The sequence below is a fragment of the Hemitrygon akajei genome, chromosome 2 (assembly GCF_048418815.1).
Source record: "Hemitrygon akajei chromosome 2, sHemAka1.3, whole genome shotgun sequence".
Classification (NCBI taxonomy): domain Eukaryota; kingdom Metazoa; phylum Chordata; class Chondrichthyes; order Myliobatiformes; family Dasyatidae; genus Hemitrygon; species Hemitrygon akajei.
This window is the reverse complement of record NC_133125.1, coordinates 55,775,626-55,800,857: the sequence shown is the minus strand read 5'-3', so window position 1 is coordinate 55,800,857 and position 25,232 is coordinate 55,775,626. Positions and strand designations below refer to the sequence as shown.

The window sequence follows — 25,232 nt, the reverse complement described above, 5'->3', positions numbered from 1 at the left end:
TGGAACACCATTAATCACCAGCAGCCAACCAGAAAAAGCATTCCTTTATTCCCACTCTTTGCCTCTCAAGAGCAATTAATGTTCTTTATGTTAGCGAAAATTTGATAGAGGGGTGAGGATTGTGTAATTTAACCAACTACCATGGCTGATATAAACTATTTCATTGGTGGGGCTTGTTCTGGACATGCACACGATGATTTCAAGAAAACTTTCTCACATGTAATCAACCACACAATTTTCCATAATGTAACTATCATACCTAATCTTGGCGGTAACATGGCACACAGCATGAAAATAGGTTCTTTGGCCCGCCATGTCCACACCAACCATTAAGCATATATTTACAGTACCTTAAAAGTATTCAGTCCCCACAACTATTTTCATATTTTTTATTGTCTCGTTTTCTAATTTTAAAATACATTGAAGTGGGATTTTTGAGCTAATCTACAAAACATTGTGCATCATGTCAAATCAAAAAAAATTCCAAAAACCTGTCAACAATTTATTAAAATTTAAAAACTAAAATGGTGAGGCTAAAAAAAAATCATCCCCTATGCTCACTTTCCTCAGCTGCAATATATTACTTTACCAACTCAGCCAACTTGTTGATGTAAAAAATTGAAGGATTACCTGTTTTCAATGAATTCATAACAATAAGTACTCCCACTCTTTATAAGGTCCAACAGTATGGTAGATTTTCAACAGACCAAACCAAAATGAAGACAAAAGAATGTTCAAGGCAAGTCAGGGAAATGATAGTTGAGAAGCACAAATCTGGGGAATGTAGCATCATGCAATGGGGATGCTTTTCAACAGCAGGGACTGGAAATCTGGTCAGCAGTGATGGGAATATTAATGCTTCTAAATGGAGCGAACTCCTAGATAGAAACTTGACAGCCTCTGACAGAAAGCTTGAACTGGGGAGGAAGTTCATCTTTCAGCAGGACATCAACCAAAAGCACAATGCCAGTACAACTATGGAGTGGCTTCAAATGAAGAAAACTGACATCCTTGAGTGGCCCAGAGTCCTGACGTTAACCTGATCGAACATCTCTGGCAAGACCACAAGACTACTTTCCACCGCCACTCCGCTACTACCCTGGCAAAGCATGAGCAGTTTTGCAAGGAATGGGCAAATCTTGCTCCATCACATTGGGTAAAGCTAATAGAGACTTATCCAAAAAGATTACCAGCTGTAATAGCTGTGAGAGGTGGTTCAACTAAGTACTGAACAAAGGAGGATTAATACTTTTGACCTGCTCCCATTTCAGTTTTTCATGCTTTACAACTTTCCCTATTGTTTGGGCTCTACTGTGAGAAAGGAAGCATGTGATTCACAAATAAAAATTCTCAGATAAATTGATCAAAATCCCTAATTGTAATACTTATTTATGCGAACAAAGGGCTGGGTGCTGAATACTCTTTCAAGGCACTGTATACCAATCTTACAATAACCCTATTTTATTCTCTCCACAATTCCATTGATTCTCAACAGATCATATTTCATTACGAGCAATTAACAATGACCAATTAACCTGACAGATAACACACTTTTGGAATGCACAAGAAAACCAGAGTAGCCGGAAGAAACCCTGTACACATCAGACTTCCAATATAACTCGGAGTCCTGCCATGTGCAAAAGTTCGCTGATGACACGGCCATAGTGGGGTGTGTCAGGAATGGACAGGAGGAGGAGTATAGGAAACTGATACAGGACTTTGTGATATGGTGCAACTCAAACTACCTGCGTCTCAATATCACCAAGACCAAGGAGATGGTGGTGGACTTTAGGAGATCTAGGCCTCATATGGAGCCAGTGATCATTAATGGAGAATGTGTGGAGCAGGTTAAGACCTACGAGTATCTGGGAGTACAGTTAGACGAGAAGCTAGACTGGACTGCCAACACAGATGCCTTGTGCAGGAAGGCACAGAGTCGACTGTACTTCCTAAGAAGGTTGGCGTCATTCAATGTCTGTAGTGAGATGCTGAAGATGTTCTATAGGTCAGTTGTGGAGAGCGCCCTCTTCTTTGTGGTGGCGTGTTGGGGAGGAAGCATTAAGAAGAGGGACGCCTCACGTCTTAATAAGCTGGTAAGGAAGGCGGGCTCTGTCGTGGGCAAAGTAATGGAGAGTTTAACATCGGTAGCTGAGCGAAGGGCGCTGTGTAGGCTACGGTCAATTATGGATAACTCTGAACATCCTCTACATAGCACCATCCAGAGACAGAGAAGCAGTTTCAGCGACAGGTTACTATCGATGCAATGCTCCTCAGACAGGATGAAGAGGTCAATACTCCCCAATGCCATTAGGCTTTACAATTCTACCGCCAGGACTTAAGAACTTTTTAAAAGCTATTATTAATGCTTTTTGAGATAGTGATTTAGATGCATATCATATTTTTTTACTGAGTTAAGTATTGTATGTAATTAGTTTTGCTACAACAAGTGTATGGGACATTGGAAAAAAAGTTGAATTTCCCCATGGGGATGAATAAAGTATCTATCTATCTATCTAGAAACTCATGTGGTCACAGGGGAATTAGCAAATTCCACATAAGTCGACTGAATTCAGGTCAATCTACAAGGCAGTGGCTCTATCACTCACAATACTGTGTTGCCCCTAATCTATCACTTTAGAACTCACTCAAATATTATCTTCATAAAGATTTCCAAGGTCACTCCTCTCTTTCTCAGCTCTGAAAACTCAGGATTTAATAATAATTGCAACCTAATCCGAGATAATGCTTAAAATACTATATTAAAACACTGGATGCTTAAAAACTACACATCCATCTGTCCCTTTGCTTTTCAGAAGTCGAAATAAATTTATTAGCTAAGTATATATATGTCACTACATACAACCTTGTGATTCATTTTCTTACAGACATTCACAGATTTAAAAAAAGCACAATAAAAATCTACCCATGAAGACGGACAAACAACTAATGTGCAAAAAGCGACAAAATGCGCAAATACAAAAGGAAAATAAAACAAAAATAAATAGATAGATAGATAGATCTATTGAGAACATGAGTTGTAGAGTTCATAGCTTGTGGAATCAGTTCTGTTGGGGTGAATGATGTTATCCACTCTAGTTCAGGAACCTAATGGCTGAGGGGTAATAACTGTTCCCAAACCTGGTGGTATTGGATGCAAGGCTCCTGTACCTCTTTTCCAATGGCAGCAACGAGAGAGAACATGGTGGGGGTCCGTAATGATGGATTTTGCTTTTGTGCAACAATGTTCCTTGTAGATGTGCTCAATGGTGGGCAGAACTTTTAACTGTGATGGACTGGGCTGCATCCACTGCTTTTTATAGGTGCTTCCGTTTAAGTTCATTGATATTTTCAAATCAAATTGTGATTCAACCAGTCACGATATTCCCTTCTGTGCATCTATAGAAGATTCTTCAAAGGTTTAGATGACATTGCAAACTTCATAGAAAATAGAGACACGCAGTGCATTCCTTGTAATGGCACTTACGTGTTGGACTCAAGACAGAACTTCTGAAATGTTCACGCCAAGAAATTTAGTGACCCTCTCCAAATCTGATCCCCCTAATGAGGACTAGCTCATGGATCTCCAGTTTCCTCCTGTAGTCAATAATCAGCTCTTTTGTTTTTTTTCTGACATTGAGTGAGAGGTTGCTGTTGTGGCATTATTCAGCCAGATTGTTAATCGCCTTCTGATTTGTCACTGCCTTTGATTTGGCCAACAACCATGGTGTCATCAGCAAACTTGCCTGTATCCTAAAACAAATCTGATGTTGAACAAGGCTTTTTTGAAATGAACACCAGGTGTGTAAAATGCACCTTACAATTTGTTAGAACTCCTCCCTCATGGTTATTACTATCCTTATACTTAAGTAAAAATGTTAACCATTTTACGCCACAAATTCTTGTTGGCAGAATCTCAGATGTGATGCAGAGGCTTACCAGAATGAGAAAATTCAGCTGGTTGAGTGGTCTTGCAACAACAACCTCACACTCAACATCACAAGACCAAGGAACTAATTGTGGACTTCATGAAGGAGAAATCTGAAGAAAACACACCAGTCCTCATTCAAAGGTCAACAATGAAAAGGGTTAGCAGCTTCAAGTTCCCGGGCTCAACACAATGATGTGATCATGAAGAAGGCATGTACCAGCTCTACTTAAATAGGAGCATGAGGAAATTTGGTAATGTCACTTACAAATTTCTATAGATGTGTGGTAGACAGCATTCTGACTGGTTGAATTTCAGCCTGATACTGGAGACTCCAGTGAACAGGATCACAAGAGTGTTCAGAAGATTACAGGCTGAGCCTGTTCGATCACAGACACAACCCTTCCCACCATCAAGGACATCTTCACAGAACAGTGCACCAAAAAAGGCAGCATCCATCATTAAGGATCCTCACAATCTGGGGTATGCACTCTTCCATACCACCATCAAATTTCTGAAAATTCCATGAACATTACCCCTTAATTCCATTTGAAAAGAGTAAGTCTTGTTGGGAGGAAGCAACAAATGAGATGGGCATTGTTCGAAGGTGGGACCCACTTGAAAGGAACAAGTCCTCATTGGGAGTGAATATAATTTGAGCCAATACAAAAAGGGAGGTGTAAGCTGAGCAGCCACCATTAGAGTGGGCAGCTTTGGCTCAACAAGCTTAGGCAAGGACGGGTGGAGGTTCTAAGTTTTTGTCTTCTCTTTCTTTTTCGAGTAGAACATATAATGTGCTGAGAATAGGTCCAGAGTGACGTGTTCTTTGTCTGAGATGTGGGAACTCCGGGAGACATACAGTCCCCTTGATAACTAACTACATTTTCATGAGGTGTATCAAGCTGCAGCTCCTTAAAGACCATGTTAAAGAACTGGAGCTGCAACTCCATGACCTTCTGCTCACACAAGAGAATGAGGAGGTGATAGATAGGAGCTACAGGGAGGCAGTCAACCCCACCAGTACAATGTACTCCTTTGGCTGATCTCCTCGATAGTAAGTATACTGCTACTGTTGGAGTGGGGGAGAATGACCTATCAGGGAGAAGCCGCAAGTCTCTGGCACTAAGGCTGATACAGTGGCTCAGAAGGGCACAGGGGAGAAGAAGTGTGCAGTAATGATAGGGGACTTCATAGTTAGAGGAGCAGACAGGAGACTGTGAGCATGAAAAAGAATCCTGGATGGTATGTTGCCTCCCAGATAACAGAGTCAGGATGTCTCAGACCACAGCAGTCTAAAGGGGTAGGGGGAGCAAACAGAAGTTGTGGAACATATTGGTACCAACAGCATAGGTAGGAAAAGGGAGAAGGTCCAGCAGAGAAAAATTAGAGTTAGGTAGAAAGTTGAAAAACAGGACCTGGGCAGGAATATCTAGACTACTGCTTGTGTAACATGCCAATGAGAGTAAGAATAGGATGAGTTGGCAGATGAATGTGTGGCTGAGGAATTGGTGCAGGGGGTAGGGTTTCAGATTTCTGGGGAAGGTATAACCTGTACAAAAAGGGAGTTACACCTGAACCCAAAGAGGGGCAAATACACTTGCAGCCAGCATTTACTCAAGCAGTTGGTGAGGGTTTAAACAAATTTGGCAGGGGGGTGGGAATTGAAATGATAAGGCTGAGGATGGCAGTTGGTATATAAGTAGATGCAGTGTGTAGCAGGACGAGAGGAAGGACAACCAGATGACAGGGCAAAATTACAGCCAGTGGGATGAGATAAAGTGTAACATCAGGGCAAAATCAAAAAGGATGGTGAATACAGAACTGAAGGTGCTATATTTGAATGCATGCCAGTATACAGAATAAAGCAGATGATCTTGTTAGATATTGGCAGATACGACACTATGGCATCACTGAGTTGTGGCTGAAAGATTATAGTTGGGAGCTTAACATGCAAGGATAAACCTTGTATCAAAAGTACTGGCAGGTAGGTGGAGGGGCAGTTGGTAAAAAATGTAATCAATTCCTTAGAAAGAGATGACTAGGGTTGGACGATATAGAATCCTTGTACGTAGAGTTAATAAACTTCAAGGGTTAAAAATACCCTGATGGGAGTTATATACAGGCCTCTGAACGGTAGCCAGGATGTAGTATACAAATTACAAAGGGAGAGAGAAAGACATTGTTATAATAGTCATGGAGGATTTCAATATGCAGCTAAATTAGGTAAAACAGGTTGGTGTTGGATCCTAAGAGAGGGAATCTGTAGAATGCCTACAAGAGCAGGCTTTCAGAGCAGCTTATGGTTGAGTCCATCAAAGGAAAGGCAATTCTGGACTGGGAGTGTGTACTGAACCAAACTTGATTAAGGAGTTTGAAGTAAAGGTGCCCTTAGGAGGCAGTAATCATATGATAGAATTCACCCTGCAGTTTGAGGGGGAGAAAAAGTTAGATGTATCAGAATTACAGTGGATTAAAAGAATTACAGAAGCATGAAAAAGGAGTTGGCCAAAGTTGACAAGAAGAGGACACATGCAGGGATGGTGGCAGAACAGCAATGGCTGGAATTTCAGGAGACAATTTGGAAGGCACAGGATAGCTACATACACCCCAAAGATAAAGTAGTATTCCAAAGGGAGGATGAGTGGAAAGGAACTCTGCATGGGGCAGAGTTGAGTGTAATTGCAATTACTAAGGAGAAGGTGCTTAGGAAGCTGAAAGGTCTGAAGTCTTAAGTCACCTGGACCGGATGGACTGGTAGCTAGAGATTGTGGAGGCATTAGTAATGATCTTTGCTAATATTACCATTTCTGCCACAGTAGCATAGCAGTTAGCACAACACTATTACAGCTTGGGGCGTTCCAGAGGTAGGAGTTCAATTCCGGTGCCATTCTGCAAGGATTCTGTGTGTCCTCCTCATGGAATGTGTGGGTTTTCTCTGGGTGCACTGGTTTCCACCCAGTCAAAAGACATACTAGGCAGGCTAACTGGTCATTGTAAATTGTCCTGTGATTAGGTTAGGGTTTATCAGGGTTGCTGAGCGGCGTAGCTCCAAGGGCCAGAAGGGTCTACTCCATGCTACATTGCTAAATAAATAAATAGTTAAGAATTACTAGATTCTGAAATGGCTCCAAAGGACTGAAAAATTACAAACGTCACTCCACTCAAAAAAAGGAGTGAGGCAGAAGAAAGAAAATTATGAGCCAGTTAGCTTGATTTCAATGGTAGGTTAGAAACTGGAGGCAATTATTAAGGATGACATTTCAGTGTACTGGAGAGAACATGATAAAATAGGCTAAAGTCAGCATAGTTTCCTCAAGGGCAAATCTTGCCCAACAGATCTACAGGAATTCTTTGAGGAAAAAGCAGGCAGGATAGACAGGAGAGTCAGTGGATGTTGTTTACCTGGATTTTCAGAAGTCTTTTGACAATGTGCTGCACACAAGGCTGCTTAACAAGTGAAGTTCCTGTGGTATTACAGGAAAGACACTAGCTTGGTTAGAAGATTGGCTGACTGGCAGAAGGTAAAGAGTGGGATAAAGGGATCCTTTGCAGGTTGGCCGCCAGTGACTAGTGGTGTTCCACAGAGGTCAGTGTTGGGACCGCTCCTTTTTGCATTATATGTCAATAATTTGGATGAAAGAATTAATGGCTGTGTGGCTAAGTTTGTGGATGATACAAAGATACGTGGAGGGCCAGGTAGTGTTGAGGAAGCAGGGAGTCTGGAGAAGGACTCAAGACAGATTGTAAGAATGGGCAGGGAAACATAGTAATGGGCAAATGGAACATAGTATAGAGGAGTATATGGCCATGCACTTTGGTAGAAGGAATAAAGGTGGTGACTATTTTCTAAACTGAGAAAAAATTCAAAAATCAGAGGCACTTAGGAGTCCTTTTGCAGGATTTCTCTGAAGGTTAACTTACAGGTTGACTCAGTAGTAAGGAAGGCAAATGCAGTGTTAGCAAGCATTTCGAGAGGACTACAGAATAGAAAAGCAAGAAGTAATGCTTAGGCTTTACAAAACACTGATCAAGCTGCACTTGGAATATTGTGAGCAGTTTTGGGTCCCTTATCCAAGAAAAAATGTGCTAGCATTGGAGAGGGTCCAGAGAAGGTTTAGAAGAGTGATTACAGGAATGAAAGGATTAACAGATGAGCAGCATTTGACGGCACTGGACCTGTACTTGCTGGAGTTCATAAGGATGAATGGGCAATCTCATTAAAACCAATTGGATATTAAAAGGCCTAAAAAGAGTGGACGTAGGGAGGATGTTTCCTATAGTGGGTAGGTCTGGGACTGGAGTTCCCTCCTTTTTTCATGCCATAGACCAAAGCCATTAAGCAAGGGGTCTGTGGACTCCAGGTTGGGAAACCCCTGGTCTACAGACAGAGGGCACAGCCTCAGAATAGACCCAAACCCTAATGCATTTAGAACAAAAAGAAGGTAGAGTTTCTTTAGCCAGAGGGCAGTGTATCTGTGGAATTCATTGCGATTGACGGCTGTGGAGACCAAGTCATTGAGTATATTTAAAGCAGAGGTTGAATAGCTTCTTGATTAGTCAGGGTGTCAAATGTTACAGAAAGAAGGCAAGAGAATGGGATTGAGAGGGATAATAAATCAACCATGATGGAATGGCAGAGCAGACTCGACGGGTGGAATGGTCTAACTCCGCTCCGATGACTCACGATTTTATGGTCTTGAATTTTGCACTATAATTATTTCTTCTGCCATGAAATTTCACATCATTTTAGTGATAATAAAAATGATTCTTAAATATAAGATAATAATTTCAGGATAACTTTGGTATTCTAAAATATTGTGCTTAAAATTCCTGAAACAGTGAAATGCTGGCAAAGAACTATATTGAAAATCATTCTAAATTAGTTCTCCAATCAATAATTGCTCAAATTTAATGCAACCAGTAAATGTTTCAACAGCAGAAATTTGCAACAGATGACCTCCAAATTACTGCCAAAGAGCACTGCTCACTAAGACAATAAAACACGAAGGTAGCTTTTCCACTGAGAACACCACAAGTTACTTCAATACCCTAGATCGCCTGGTCCTGATTTTCAGTAACCCCAAACAGAAATCGTGCATGTGAACTGGAAAGCATATGACAGAAATCTGAGCAATGTGTCGACTTTTACTACACTACTGGGACAAGATACTAAAGCAACTTGATGGTGATGGGTTAAGAACCTTTCAAGAAAAATTGAATAAAACAGTTGAAAACCATGTTAGTATCACGTTTCCATTAGCCTTCCTAAGTTTCCTTTACTGAATTTCAGCAGCAGCCCACAATGTAACTTCAAACAGTTTAAAATCAGGCTGCATTTAACTGCATAGTTAATACATTCATCTAAAGCATCATCAATTTGAATCATGAAACAGTAACAACATGAAACAATAACAAGTCAACTCAGCAAATAAGCAATTTTAATTGTGCATTCCAAAAGTTCACAATAAGCATTATTTAAAATATTAAACCAAATACTAAAAATAATGATTTTTACCTGTATTTTTATGACCTTTTAAAATGTACAGTGGTGCTGGGCTATCCAATGTGAAAACACAAATGTTATGGTCATTCCCTCCTGTTGCAATGAGTCCTCGAGGATATGTGTCATTGGGTGCAATGATACACACACAGGACACAAAATTTGAATGTCCATTCATACAGTGCATTTCTGTAAATCCCCTGTTGGGACTAAAATAGAGTAATCCAATTACAAACAAGGGAATGCTTCAAACAACAAATCACGTAGGTAATTTTTCTAAAGTTAAATATTCAAAATGTTAGGATACTAAATTGTCATCATGTTTGCCTGAGCAATCTTTCAAAGAAAGGTAAATAGTAAAACTTTAAAGTTCAAAGTAAATTTATCACCAAAGTACATACATGTCCAATATATTGTACTACATACAACCCTGAGATCCATTTTAATACTTGCATACTAAAACCAAACATTTCTAATATGTTTTGTACTACAAGTTTCAAGTCACAATTACACTTCGTATGACGTAAAGCCAATTCATTTTCTGGTCATTAATGTAGGAAGTATCAATTGAAAACAGGAAAAAAAACAGATCACCTAATTCCCACGAGACACAGAGTCTAAAATGCTCATATTTGGTCATCTCTGCTCTATCTTTCAGACCGAAATGTTGACAGCCAATTTCCTTTCACAGATGCTGCCTGACTTGTTGAGTCCCAAGAATTTGCCTGTTGCTAAATATAATTCTATATTAAATAGATGCTGGGCTCTATTCCTCTTAAAATAAGGAATGAAGTACTGCTAACAAGAAAATTGTAATGACCAACATAGTCTACACAAAGTTGTAGCATTAGATAATTATCTCTTTTAAGCCAGAGTCTTGGTTTCCTCTGTAACAGCTAGCTAAAATTAGAAAATTCAAAGTAGCCCAGACAATGAATCAGGAATGTTCTGGCCAACGTGGCTAATTTGATGCCACTAAAATTAAATACATTGGTTTCCGGTTAATTGGGACACAGCAGGGTCAGTACATTTGACCCAATTAAGCAGCTGCCTCAGTTATACCTCCATCCCCCACCAGGAAGGTCTCAAAGCTCTCCGCTTCTTTTTGGATTCCAGACCTAACCAATTCCCCTCTACTACCTCCGTCTAGCCGAATTAGTTCTTACTCTCAATAATTTCTCCTTTGACTCCTCCCACTTCCTCCAAACCAAAGGTGTAGCCATGGGCATGTGCATGGGTCCCAGTTATGCCTGCCTTTTTGTTGGCTTCGTGGAACAGTCCATGTTCCAAGCCTATGCGGGTATCCGTCCCCCTCTTTTCCTTCGCTACATCGACGACTGCATTGGCGCTGCCTCCTGCACGTATGCTGAGCTCGTTAACTTCATTAACTTTGCCTCCAACTTTCACCCTGCCCTCAAATTTACCTGGTCTATTTCTGACACCTCCCTCCCCTTTCTCGATCTTTCTGTCTCCATCTCTGGAGATGGCCTATCTACTGATATCTACTATAAGCCTACAGACTCTTACAGCTACCTGGACTATTCCTCTTCCCACCCTGTCTCTTGCAAAAATGCTATCCCCTTCTCACAATTCCTCTGTTTCCACCGCATCTGCTCTCAGGATGAGGCTTTTTATTCCAGGACGAAGGAGATGACTTCCTTTTTTTAAACAAAGGGGCTTCCCTTCTTCCACCATCAACTCTGCTCTCAAACGCATTTCTCCCATTTCCCACACACCCCATCCGCCGACCACCCCACTCGGGATAGGGTTCCCTTTGTCCTCACCTACCATCCCACCAGCCTCCGGATCCAACGTATAATTCTCCGTAACTTCCGCCACCTCCAATGGGATCCCACTACCAAGGACATCTTTCCCTCCCCCCCCCCTTTCTGCTTTCCGCAGGGATCGCTCCCTACGAGATTCCCTTGTCCATTCATCCCCCACCCCATCCCTTCCCACCGATCTCCCTCCTGGCACTTATCCTTGCAAGTGGAACAAGTGCTACACCTGCCCTTACACTTCCTTCCTCACCACCATTCAGGGCCCCAGACAGTCCTTTCAGGTGAGGCGACACTTCACGTGTGAGTCGGCTGCTGTGGTATACTGTGTCCAGTGCTCCCGGTGTGGTCTTTTATATATTGGTGAGACCCGACACAGACTGGGAGACCGTTTCGCTGAACACCTACGTTCTGTCCACCAGAGAAAGCAGGATCTCCCAGTGGCCACACATTTTAATTCCACATCCCATTCCCATTCTGATATGTCTATCCATGGCCTCCTCTACTGTCAAGATGAAGCCACACTCAGGTTGGAGGAATAACACCTTACATACCAGCTGGGTAGCCTCCAACCTGATGGCATGAACATTGACTTCTCTAACTTCCATTAATGCCCCTCCCCTTCTTACCCCATCCCTGATATATTTAGTTTTTTTTCCCCCTCTCTGCCTGTTCTCCATCTCCTTCTGGTGCTCCCCTCCCCCCCCCCTTCTTTCTCCGTAGGCCTCCCGTCCCATGATCCTTTCCCTTCTCTAGCTCTGTATCCCTTTTGCCAATCACCTGTCTGGCTCTCAGCTTCACCCCACCCCCTCCGGTCTTCACCTATCATTTCACATTTTCCCCTCCTCCCACTACTTTCAAATCTCTTACTATCTTTCCTTTCAGTTAGTCCTAACGAAGGGTCTCGGCCCAAAACATCGACAGCGCTTCTCCCTATAGATGCTGCCTGGCCTGCTGCGTTCCACCAGCATTTTGCGGGTGTTGCTTGAATTTCCAGCATCTGCAGATTTCCTTGTGTTTGACACTTAATTCAACTGGTATTCCCACCAAGTCTGTTGGGGCAAAACTTGCTTAGATATGAGAGTCCACTAAATCAAGGTAATTATAGATTGATGTACTGCCCAGTCCTTATCAGTTATTCCCTTTGCTAAGCCCTGACTTAATTACAGATGTTCATTCCTGTCCCTATCAGTGAATCCTCCCTTTCCCTAAACAAACGAAGGTACTTAGTTCAATTCTTGTGAAACCATAAGGCAAGATGTGTGCAACCGATAACCAGAATGCAACCCCCAGAACATAATCTCAGGAGACATCTGTTGAGTCATTAATCTAAAACCAGCCTGCAGGCGGATTACTAGTGAAGGACAAGCAGAAGTTCGCTCACTACCCAGAACAGAGCACACATAAGTTTGCACCCAACTTTAACCCGTTATTTACAAGAGTCCAAGCATCATTTCTTACTTCCCCAATACCCTTAAAACTTCAACACAGCCACACAGGTTTATGTGACTGACACTAGTTAGAAACTGTTCCAATAAGCAGCAGTGTCCCAAATAAACAGAGGGAATCCTGGCTATTTTCTTGATTAATTTTTATTCTTTAGAGTTGTACCAAATAAGTAGCTGCCCCAATTAACCAGAATGCACGTACATCCAAAAAATGCCTAAAACCCTTTTCAAGCTCTCAATCATTCGGTGTATATTGCTAATACAAAATATTAAATTTGTTTGATGCCATTATCTGGCCAGGTAATAATTATAATGTCATAGATTGGTCTGCATGCTTGCAAACTCATGTTTTATTTAAACAAATTCTCCATAATTTTCTCATTAAAAAATTGTTTACATAATTTCCCTCAATTTTAAATGTCATCCAATGTAGTTTCTCCTAACTTGATTGTGAATATAAATTAAAACTTTATTATCGACTGATCTACTATTTACAAATCTGATTCAGAAAAGGCATAAGTGTATATTTCATGATAAATTCTTGGTGATGCTTTAATGTAGCGGTTTTATCAAACTCGTGTTCACCTGACCCTGAACACCTAACAGTCAAATGCCATCGGTTCTATTTACCTAGAGTTCTCCTCTATAATCCTGACCACAGTTTAAGTACCTCCTGTAGCCGACTATAATCAACCGCTTGAGATACTGATGCCATCTCCAAACAAGAAACAGCCTATCATCACGCAATTCAAATCATAGACAGGAAACTCCAACCAGGCTTGTTTGAAAACCCTACCCAATTACCATCAGCATCTCAGCTGCAGCAGCAGATGTCCTACCATTCTAAGCCCAGACCACATTTCAGTAAATCAGATTACTTAGCTGGCGTTCTTCTTCCATACAGACAGAAGCTAAAGAGCAAAACTCCAGCGTTTAGAACAAAGAGGTGGTTGCAGGAGTCAGAGGAGCAGCTAAGGGATTGCTTCAAGTTGGTGGACTGGGTCGTGTTCAAGGACTTATTTGTGAACCTGAATGAATACACCATGGTTGTCACCGGCTTTATTAAAACAGCTGTAGATGAGTATGTACTCCCAAAATCACTCAGAATCTTCCGCAATCAGAAGCCTGGATAAACCATGAGATCCACAATCTGCTAGAGGCCAGTTCAGAGGCATTCAAGTCTGGTGACCAAGAAAGCTGCAAGAGGTCCAGATACAATCTCCAGAAAATCATCTCATAGGTGAAGTGGCAATTCCAGACTAAACTTCAATCAATGAAGGATGCTCAATAGTTGTGACAGTTGTAGAAGACTATCACCTCTTATAAAATAAAATCAAGCGATATAGGTGACAGTGGGGCTTCACTTTCACTTTCACTTTCAATGCTTTCTACGCTTGCTTTGACCGTCAAAGCATGGAGGAACCATTATGAACTTGCCGGCCCCGATAAACTGAAAAGTTAGGGTGTCAGGACTGAATTCAAGGGTCAATCTGATTCCACTCACTCTTCTGTGATGTTTACTCCTCTCTCTGAGGCGCTGAGACTGTTTCCGCTGCTATGCACTTCGTGTCTGCGGACTTCGCAGCAAATTGCCCCGCTGAGATCAAGACTATGGGCTCACTCCAGCTGTTCCAGGTTCCAAGTCTATGCACTCAATGTGGTTCGGAATGTTATTGCATGTTTGTATTGAGCCATGTGCAAATTGGCACAGGGTTAAGAAGATTAAAGAGTTAAATGCGTGATTAAAGGACTGGTGTTGGGGAAGTGGGTTTGAATTCACGGGAAACTGGCACCAGTATTGGGGAAGGGGGAAATTGTTCCATTGGGATGGGCTCCACCTGAACCATGATGGGACCTGGATCCTGGTTAATTGTGTAATTAGGGTTGTGGATAGGGCTTTAAACTAAATAAGGGGTTGGATTCAATAGATTGGAGTAGTATGGATAAAGTAAAAGAGAAAAATGTGCATAAAGTAAAAGCAAAAATTTTAAAAAAAGAGTAAGGGTGGAGTGCAGAAAAGTCAAGAGCACAAGAGACAAAGATTACTAAATTTTAAAGGCGCAATAAGCATAAGGGTACTTTACCTGAATACCTCTGGTATTCGTAACAAGGTCAATGAACTTGTGGCACAGATCAATATAAAGGGGTGGTTGCAGGGTGGAGAGGATTGGGAATTAAATAAGCAAGGATATCAGGTAATACAGAAGGATAGGCAGGAAGGTAAGTGACGTGGGGTGTGCTTTTAATTAAGGATGAGATCAGAGCGATAATGAAGGATGATACAAGATCTAAGGAGCAGAATATTGAATCCATCTGGATAGAGTTTAGGAATAGTAAAGGGAAAAAAAAATCACTGGTGGGATGGTGGGAGCCTATATAATTTATATAGGCCACTGAATAACAACACTACACAGGCAATAAACCAAGAAATATCTGAGGCATGTAAAAATGGAACAGCAGTTACTGTGGGGAACTTGCACATAGATTGGGTGAATCAAGTTGGTCGAGGCAGCCATGAGGAGGACTTCATAAAAAGCATACATGATTGCTTTTTTAAACAGCAGGTTACTGAACTTATAATGGAACATGGTATCTTGGATCTGGTCTTGTGTAATGAGACAGGTAAAATTAGCAATCGTCTTGAAGTGATCACATACAAATGGAGGGTGCAATATTCAATCTACAACCATTGTATTAAACCTAAACAAGGGAGGCTACAACAGGACGAGGGAGGAGTTGGATAGGGTAGATTGGGAACACAGGCTATATGACGGGACCGGTTGAGAAACAGAAGACTTTCAAAGAGATTTTTCACAGTGCTCAACAAAAGTATATTCCAGTTAAAAGCAAGGACAAAAAGGGTGTGACGAGCTAGCCATGCATAACTAAAGGAGGGCATCAAACTAAAAGCTCATGCGTACAAAGTCGCCAAGAGTAGTGGGAAACTGGAAGAATGGGAAAACTTTAAAAAGCAACCAAGAACCACTAAGAACTAGCACAAAATATAAAAAACGGATAGCAGAAGTTTTTACAATCATATAAAGTGAAAAAGAGTGGCCAAAGAGAACACAAGTCCTATGGAGGACAAGATGGGGGAATTAATATTGGATAATGAGGAAATGGCCGAGGCTTTGAATGACAATTTGCGTTGATTTTCACAGTGGAAGACACGTCTAACATGCCAAAGAGAGATGATATGGATGCGATGGGAGGCGAGGACCTTGATAAAATAGCTATCACTAAAGGGGTAGTGCAGAGCAAATTTGTGGGCCTAAAGACAGACAAGTCCCCTGGTCCTGCTGGAATACATTCCAAGGGATTGAAAGAAATGGCAGGGGTTATTGTTGAGGCTTTGGTAATAATGTACCAAAATTCTCTGAACTTTGGGCAGGTCCCAGCAGATTGGAAGGCAAATGTCATGCCACTGTTCAAAAAAGGATGTAGGCAAAAGGCACGTAACTATAAGCCAGTTGCTTAATATCTGCAGTTGGGAAAATCCTCAAAACTATCATTAAAGAAGAAATAGTGAGGCATCTGGAAATAAATGGATCCATCATGCAGCACAGATTCAGCAAAGGCAGGTCCTGTTTGATAAACTTACCGCAGTTCTTTGAGGATACAGCATAACAAGTGCAGTAGATGGAGGGGAACAGATGGACATTATTTACTTGGATTTCCAGAAAGTGTTCGATTAAGGTGCCACATAAAAGACTTATCTGTAAGGATGCAGAGAGTTGGGGGTGATATAGTAGCATGGATAGAGGATTGGTTAACCTATAAAAAGCACAGAGATGGGATACATGGGCGTTTCTATGGTTGGCAATCAGTGTTGAGTGGTGTGCCACAGGGGTCGGTGCTGGGCCCACAGATGTTTGTGATATACATTAATGATCTAGAAGAGGGGACCAAGTGTAGTGTATCTAAGTTTGCTGATGACACTAAATTGAGTGGTATAGCAAATTGTGCAGAGAGATATAGTTAGGTTAAATGAGTGGGCAAGGGCCTGGCAGATGGAGTACAATGTTGGTAAATGCGAGGTCATCCACTTTTGAAGGAAAAATGGAAGATCAGATTATTACTTAAATGGTAAAAGATTGCAGCATGCTACTGTACAGAGGGACTTGGGAGTGCTGGTGCATGAATTACAAAAGTTTGCTTTGCAGGTGCAGCAGGCTATCAAGAAGGCAAATGGAATGTTGGCCTTCAATGGTAGAGGATTAAATTTAAGAGCAAGGTGGTTATGCTGCAACTGTATATGATACTGGTGAGGCCACATCTGGACTACTGTGTGCAGTTCTGGTCTCCTTACTTGAGGAAGGATACACTAGCTTTGAAGGCGGTGCAGAGCAGGTTCACCAGAATGATTCCAGAGATGAGGGGGTTAGACTATGAGGAACAATTAAGTCACCTGGAATTGTACTCACTGGAATTCAGAAGAATGAGAGGGGATCTTATAGAAATGTATAAAATTATGAAAGGGATAGATAAGATAGAGGCAGGAAAGTTGTTTCTACTGATAGGTGAGAAACGAACTAGGGGACATAGCCTCAAGATTCAGCGGAGTAAATTTAGGACAGAGATGAGGAGGAACTGTTTTTCCCCAAAGAGTGGCAAATCTATGGAATTCTCTGCCCAATGAAGCAGTGGCGACTACCTCAGTACATATATTCAAGGCAATGTTAGACAGATTTTTGCACAGTAGGGGATTTAAGGGTTATGGGGAATAGGCAGGTAGGTGGAGATGAGTCCATGGTCAGATCAGAGATGATCTTATTGAATGGCAGAGCAGGCTCGACCGGCCAGGTCTATTCCTACTCCTATTTCTTATAGTCTTATGATTTTTTTTCCCTCTTTCTCTGCACATTAAGTGTCTTTTTTCCAAATTGGGTTATTTTGGGTATCTTGCTTTGTGGCAGCCTATAAGCAGACAAATCTCAAGGTTGTATAATTTATACATTCTTTGAAAATAAATACACTTTGAATGAACTCCCACAGCCCTAATGATCCTGTGATTTCAGTCTCTGAGGCTGACGTATAAGCAGATTTCAGGAGAGTGAACCAACAAAAAGCATCTGCCCCAGGCGGGGTAACTGGCTAAGTACTAAATACAGGTGCTGATCAACTGGCTGGAGTGTTCACTCAGATCTTTAACCTCTTGCTTCTGCAGTCTGGGTTACTCAACTGCTTTACGCATGGTTCAATTACACCAGTGCCTAAGAAGAACGTGGTAACCTACCTCAATGACTATCATCCAGTAGTGATGAAGTAGTTTTTTTACATCCACAGTGATGAAGTGTTTTGAGAGGTTGGTGATGAAACATATCAACTCCTGCCTGAGAAGCAACTTGGATCTGCTCTAATTTGCCTACCAAAGCAACAAGTCCACAGAAGATGCCATCTCATTGCCTCTTCACTCAACCCTGGAAAATTTGCACAGCAAAGATGCATACATCAGAATGTTCCTTATCGACTACAGCTCAGCATCCAACACCATCATCACCTCAAAACTAATCAATAAGCTTCAAGATCTTGGCCTTAATACCTCTTCATGCAATTGAAATCCTCGATTTCCTCACTTACAGACCCCATTCAGCTCTGATTGGTATAATTGCCTCCATTATCTCCACCAGCACAGGTGTACCGCAGGACTGTGTGCTTAGCTCCCTGCTCTACTCGTTTTACACTTATTACTGTGTAAATGATGCTCCAGTGCCATGTTTAAGTTTGCTGACAGCACCACCATCGTAGACAGAATCAAAGGTGGCAATGAATCAGAATTTAGGAGGGAACGAAAATCTGGCTGAGTGGTACTCAATATCAGCAAAACCAAGGAGCTGATTATTGACTTAACAAGAAGGAAACCAGAAGTCCATGAACCTGTCCTCATCGGAGGATCAGAGAGAGAAAGAGGCTCAACAATTTTAAATTCCTTAGTGTTATTATTTCAGAAGACTTATTCTGGGCCCAGCACACAAGTACAATTGCAAGGTACACTGCTACAGTTGCAAAAAAGTGTATGAACCCTTTGCAATTACCTGTTTATTTGCATTAATTACTCATAAAATGTGGTCTGAAAAGTCCAATTGTTTGTGTGTTACTAGTTTAGGCAAATTGTGTTTGTCTACTATTGTGACTTAGATGAAGATCAGACCACATTTTATGAGTAATTAATGCAGAAAACCATGTAATTGCAAAGGGTCCACAAACGTTTTGTTGCAACTGTATTTTCTTAAGAGTTTGCAAAGATTCGGCATAACATCTAAAACTGACAAACTTCTATATGTGTAGTGGAGAACATCTTAACTGGCTGCATCACAGCCTGGTATGGAAACACCAATGTCCTCAAACAGAAAATCCTGTAAAAAGTAGTCGATATGGCCCAGTCCATCATGGGTAAAGCCCACTCCACAAAACACCGTCCCCAGAAAACAGCTTCCATCATCAGGGACCCTCACCTCCCGGAACATGCCCACTTTTTATTGCTGCCATCAGGAAGAAGGTATAGGCTCAGGAACAGTTATTACCCCTCAATCATGAGGCTCTTGAACCAAAAGGGTTAACTTCACTCAACTTTACTTGCTCCATCATTGAAATGTTCCCACAATCCATTGACCTACTTTCAATGACTCTTCATCTCATGTTCTTAATATTTATTGCTTATTTATTATTATCATCTCTTTCTTTTTGCATTTACACAGTTTGCTGTCTTTTGCACACTTAAGTCAGTGTAGTCTATAATGGACTTGAGAATGCCCACAAGAATATGAATCTCAGGGTTGTATATGGTGACATATGTACTTTGATCATAAATTTACTCTGAACTTCATAGTTTTCCCACCAATGGCTTTTCTTTTAGTTCCTTGCAGGTTTCAATAAAATGTGATAGGTTAATAATCTAACATATTTCTAAGAATTCTTTTTGCAGTCAACTCCCAATGTAACAGAACTCTAAAATAATTCTGAACTCATGATGGACAACTGGAAATGATCATTTTCAACAATTAAAAGTTTTAATTTATGCATTTAAATTGTTATTCTTCAAAGTCCATCGAGATTGTATTGCAAAACTTTAAACAGGTTATTGTGTTCAGTTCTGTTCATTGTATTATGGAAAGGATATGGAAGCTTTAGAGAGGGTACAGAGGAGATTTACCAGAATGTTGCCTGGATTAAAGAACACGTCTTCTGAGGGAAGGCCGAGTGAGCTCGGAATTTTCTCTTTGGAGCAAAGGAGAATGAGGATGAAGTGTACATAATGGTAGGACTCTTGGATAGTGTGGATCGCCAGCATCTTTTTCCCTAGGGCAGCAACAATGAATACTACAGGGCATCATTTTAAAGTGAATGTTGGGGAGATATCAGAAGTAGTTTGTTTTTTTAGACGCACAGAGAATGGCAGGTATCTAGAACACTGCTAAATGTACTAGTTTTGGCTGATAACTTAGGGACATTTAATAGACACTTGAATTGGCACATGGATGAAAGAAAAATGAAGTGTTATGGGCTGTGTAGGAAGGAATTGATCTTAGATTGATCTTGGAATGGGCTACAAGGTCCTTAGGCCACAGTACAGTACTGTGCTATACTGTTCGATGTACAATGCAACTCAGAGACAGAGGAAATCAGACATGAATAATTGGTTCTTCTAATGCTTTATGGACAGAAATCACTAATATTTGAAAGGCAAGAGAATCCATCCAGATTATAAATAGGTGTAACAAAAAGAAATAACATGAGCTCAAACATCAGGCAAGGAAATAAAATACTCAAATGAAGTATCAACAACCAAATACTGTGCTTGGTCATCTTAATTCCTAGGCAGTACCAAAAGTCAAAATCTTTTTATAGCCAAATTGTCTGACTTCATTACAAAATTTACCAACTACAATCCAGGCACCATTTTAATAAAACTACAAGACCTGCACAGCACTTGAGTATATAAACAAAGCTGCCTCCACGTATTTACGTATTTACCACTACAGTTGGCCCTCCTTATCCGCGGGGAATTGGATCCAGGACACCTCCCCCCCCCCCCCCCCCGGTGGATGCTCAAGTCCCTTATTTTCCCTGTCTCAATGCTGTCTCTGCTGCGAGCAATACCGTATCTCCCGCCTAGGTAGCCTCCTTCCTGCCGGCATGAACATCCAACTCACTGACCTTGGTTGATACCCCTGCCCCCCACCCTTACCCCCATCCCTATCCATTATTTTAGTCTGGTTCTCCTTCTCTCTCTTCCCCCCCCCCCCCCTATAATCTCTCGCCAACCCTACCTTTCTTTTTCTTTTATTTCCCATAATTCTCCACCTTCCCCCAGCCCATTTCCCTCCAGCCTATCACTTCCCAGCTCTCTACTTTATCCCTCCCCCCACTTCTTATACCCCCTCGACCATACCATGTTACTTCACTCCTGATGAAGGGTTTCAGCCCAAAACGTCATTATTACCTCCTCCCATAGATGCTGTCTGGCCTGCTGAGTTCTGCCAGCATTTTGTGTTTTTTATTTATTTCCAGCATCTGCAGATTCACTCGTGCAGGATTTAAACTGTTGCGTTTTCACTGTATTATTACTAGCAAATCTTTCCCTGGGAGGGAGATCGGAAATGTTCCTGATGCTGTCACTTGAGCTTTTATTAATGGAGAATGAAGAACCTATTCTTGTGATAAATATTAACATATCATTTGACCTCCATAACAGTTACAGATCCTGCAGATAACTTTTCAGAAATTCATGTTCAAGCAGTCCTGATCACCAAAACCGTTCAATTTTTGAGAAATACCCCATTTCTATTGAATCACATTTTTCCATATTATGTACTAAGTGTCTAGACTTTACGTAACCACTTGAGACTATCTGCATCCCCTAGGCCTTTCTGTATCTTTCTGCTGTCTCTTTACAGTCTGGAAATACTTCTCCTTTGAACTTGCAATCCATCTCTTTAATAAAGACTTTATTCCAAACGGTTTCTACTACTAACCTGTGAACGCATTCCACGTGAAAAAATAAATTTCCTAATTTGATCTTTGATTATTTTAATCTGCAAATTATATTCTGTACATCCAAGTCCAAGTTATAAATACATATTTGGGAAAGTTGTGATCCCAGGTTAGATGCAATGATGATCATTCCCAAATGAAATCAGAAGTCACCATCTCAAAATAAGAAATTTGTCATTCAAGACAGAAGGGAGAAGAGATTTTTCTCCACCCAGAGGATAGTGAATTTTTGATATTCTCTACTCAGGAGGGCTGTGGACACTTAATTAGATTTTGAATATTTAGGTTATTAAAATTTTGTATAGGAAAGAGACTTGAAGCAAAACATCAGCCACAATCTCACTGAAAGACAAAACTGGCCCAGCGGCTGCTTCTTTCTTACATCCTATGAAAATGTCCAATGTAAAGATCATAAAAAAATTCCACTTCTGACAACATATCCCCTTTCTCAATCTCTTTCTTTCCATCTCTTTCCATCAACTGACATTTTTATAAACCTACCTGTTCCCACGGTTATCTTGATGGTACCTCTTCCCATGCTGTCCCCTGTAAAAATACTATCCCTTTTCTCAGTTCCTTCATCTCCACATCTATTCCGAGGATATGGCTTCCTTTCCAGAATATCAGCGATGTCAGTTTTCTTCAAAGAACGGTGTTTCCCTTCCCCCCACCGCTGATGCTACCCTCACCCACATCTCCTCCATTTCCTGAACATCCACGCTCACTCCATGTTCCTGCCACCTTAGCAGTCATAGTTCCTCCTGTCCTCACCTACTACCTCATGAGCCTCTGCATCCAATACATCATCCTTCACAACTTCCACCATATCCAAAGAGATCCTCCAACCAAATACATCTTTACCTCTCCTCCTCTTCTCTGTTTCCATCAGGGATCACTCTCTCCATGATCCTTCGTCCATTCACCCCTCCCCACTAACCTCCCTCCCGTCACTTATCCCTGCAAATGGCCAAAGTGCTACACCTGCCCATTCACTTCTTCCCTCACCTACACTCAGGGCCATAAACAGCCCTTCCAGCTATGACAACACTTCACCTGCGAATCTGCTGGAGTCATCTATTGCATCCAATGCTCCTGATGCGGTCTCCTCTACACTAGTGAGACCCCTAAATTGGAGGGCCGCTTCATTGAGCACCTCCGCTCCATACGCCAAAACAGAACGTCCCAGAATTAATTCCAATTCCCATTCCAAGATGACAACACCTTATATTCCGTCTGGGTAGACTCCAACCGCATGATTTCTCCTTCCGCTAATTTTTCCCTCTCCCTCTTCTATTCCACACTCTGGCCTCTCATCTCTTCCCACCTATCATTTCCCCCTGGTGCCCTTCCTCCTGTGGTCCACTCTCCACTCCTAACAAATTCCTTCCTCTCCAGCCCTTTGCTTTTCCTACCCACCTGGCTTCATCTATCACTTTCTAGCTATCATCCTTCCCCTGCCCCACCTTTTTATTTCAACATCTTCACCCCTCCTTTCCAATCCCGAAGAAGGGTCTCGGCCCGAAACATCGACTGTTTATTCATTTCCATAGATGCCGCCTGACGATTTGTGTGTGCTACTTTGAATTTCCAGCATTGCAAACTTTCTTGCTTTTTCTGAATAAAGTCACCTTACTTGCTCAGTTGAAGACAAAGGATGCAATTAAACCGCCAACTATGACTGAGATTAAAACCGCTCCCTCCTTTGCTCATCTTGTCAAGTCATTAAAGTCGCGCCTCAGCAATGGCGGAACCTCGGCGATTTACTGGTTTATTTCTTACCCGTTAGGCAGCCACACCCGCGCGGTGCGGTCTCTTGATACCGACACGAAAGCTCCTACGGGGAACAAAGTGGCCACCAGCCCCCGCACGTCCATTTCGTGCCCGACTAGCGAACAGCTGAACCTATAACCTGACGACGCCATGTCGGCCGCGCTGCCTCCTCGGCCCGGCAGTAGCGCCATTGCATTGTGGGGCGAAGGTGGGTAAAGGAAGGCGATCAAAACTTTTCCTTTAAGAAAACGAAATATCTAACTAGAGTGGGAATTATAAATTACTGCTATACATATACATTTAAAAGTAATAAACAAAACCTACGCTGTCCATTATCAACGTGTAAAGGGCAGGTCAGAGGTACGTCGCCATGGTAACCAACCTCAAAGCGCGGTGATCCTCACTGCCCGGGCGAGAGTAAGATGGTCATTTAATTCTGGTTTGGAAATAAAGTAATCAAGAACTGGAGCCAGCAGTTTGTTGTCTGATCGAACAATTTCTTGCGCAGGGCAAAGCATAGGAAGAGAGGAAGAAGCGGGTGTCTTTGCCCTGCACCGCGACATCTACAGGAGTGGATGACCAAGAGCAGCGATCGGCGTCCCGGCCCCGGCCCCGGCCCCTGACCGAATGTGACAGGTAAGAGGTGGAGCCCGGTGCGCAGAAGGATCCGAGTTTCCCAGCACCCTTGTGAATGCTGATGAGGCGATGCTATGTGCCTATGGTGCTGCTGCGAGTTTTATTGCACCTGTGCGTACATATTTTTGAGCATATGGCAATAAACTTGACTTTGACAAATGAATCCAAAACGACCAGGGAATGCTCAAGAGGTCGGTTAACAGTTGTGCCGAGAGAGGAAGAGTCGATCCTCTAGCAAACTTGTAGTGAAATGACATGATCATTTATTTTAATCGTGTAGGCTGAGAACTCTTTCTGTTGGAATTTTCCTGATGTTGTGCCCACGGTCTCAGTTGTCAAAGGTTGTCAAGTCTCAGAAATAATTTTAACTGTTAATCTGGTTACTCTCGTTTCTCCATATAAAATTAGATGATAGTAAGGTCACAATAAATAAGAAACATCTGCCACAGGATCCTTGCGTTATTTTTCACTTGTTGGAGTTGTTTCACTTTCTTGATGTTCAGATTATACCAGGCGTGTCTAAATCACCAAGGAAACGTGACGTTCTCCGAAGCGGCGGTGAATGCATCAAGCAGTTAGTTGTAATTCAGCAAATAGTTACTGCAGTTTGTAGCTCAACTTATTTTTTTTGTTATTCATCCAGACTGGTGAATCTGGAAAATGCCTCAAAAAGTTCTCAAGTGCATAATTCAACTTGAAATCCACGCGGTAAGATATCTCTTGTCAACTCTTTAGTCTGAACAAATTTAAAATATTACAGTCGCAACGTAATCGTATACTTAGTCGATGAATTGTCTAATATTTAAATATCAACGTGTACGCAAAAGTCGTCAATGTTGTGACTCCCTTTGTGAGAACGCTATGCCAGCACGGGAGATGACCCTGAATATTGAAAACGTTGATAACCCAGAAATTCCCTTTAACACAATCATATCAGTTTTTCTCCACAAACTTACACATTGTTTCCCCATTAGCACAGCCTTTCTTATAGTTTATATTTTAAACTGTAGGTTATGATATAAACTTTCTCATGGGTTTATTTTTGCCATTGGCTCATATTTCACAATGAAATGCCTTTACGCTTTTGTTTCTCAGTGCAGGAAACCCAGGGTGTTGTCCGTGATGTGCTACACGTGGCAACCTCTTTCACTGCAAGCCTGTGAAATTTGCACTTTTTCAGG

The 25,232-nt window shown here is 41.7% G+C and overlaps 2 protein-coding genes across 4 annotated transcripts in view; one reads left to right on the top strand and one right to left on the bottom strand.

Annotated features, from left to right (window-relative positions):
- The window catches only part of plaa (phospholipase A2-activating protein), a 56,057-nt gene extending 32,138 nt beyond the window's left edge, over nt 1-23,919 (bottom strand). Inside the window, exons 1-3 of one of the 3 annotated variants that reach the window (XM_073072464.1) lie at nt 23,798-23,919; nt 23,425-23,653; nt 9,441-9,634 (exon numbers count right to left, since the gene is read on the bottom strand). In XM_073072464.1, coding sequence (XP_072928565.1) covers nt 9,441-9,634; nt 23,425-23,606 — 376 coding nt within the window. In that variant the 5' untranslated portion in view covers nt 23,607-23,653; nt 23,798-23,919. Of the gene's footprint in view, nt 1-9,440; nt 9,635-23,424; nt 23,654-23,739 lie in introns of those variants that run through there. The other 2 variants (XM_073072454.1, XM_073072475.1) reach the window with 2 other exon arrangements.
- The window catches only part of spata6l (spermatogenesis associated 6-like), a 90,441-nt gene continuing 89,126 nt past the window's right edge, over nt 23,918-25,232 (top strand). Inside the window, exons 1-2 of the mRNA XM_073072568.1 lie at nt 23,918-24,051; nt 24,695-24,759. Coding sequence (XP_072928669.1) covers nt 24,712-24,759 — 48 coding nt within the window. The 5' untranslated portion in view covers nt 23,918-24,051; nt 24,695-24,711. The remainder of the gene's footprint in view (nt 24,052-24,694; nt 24,760-25,232) is intronic.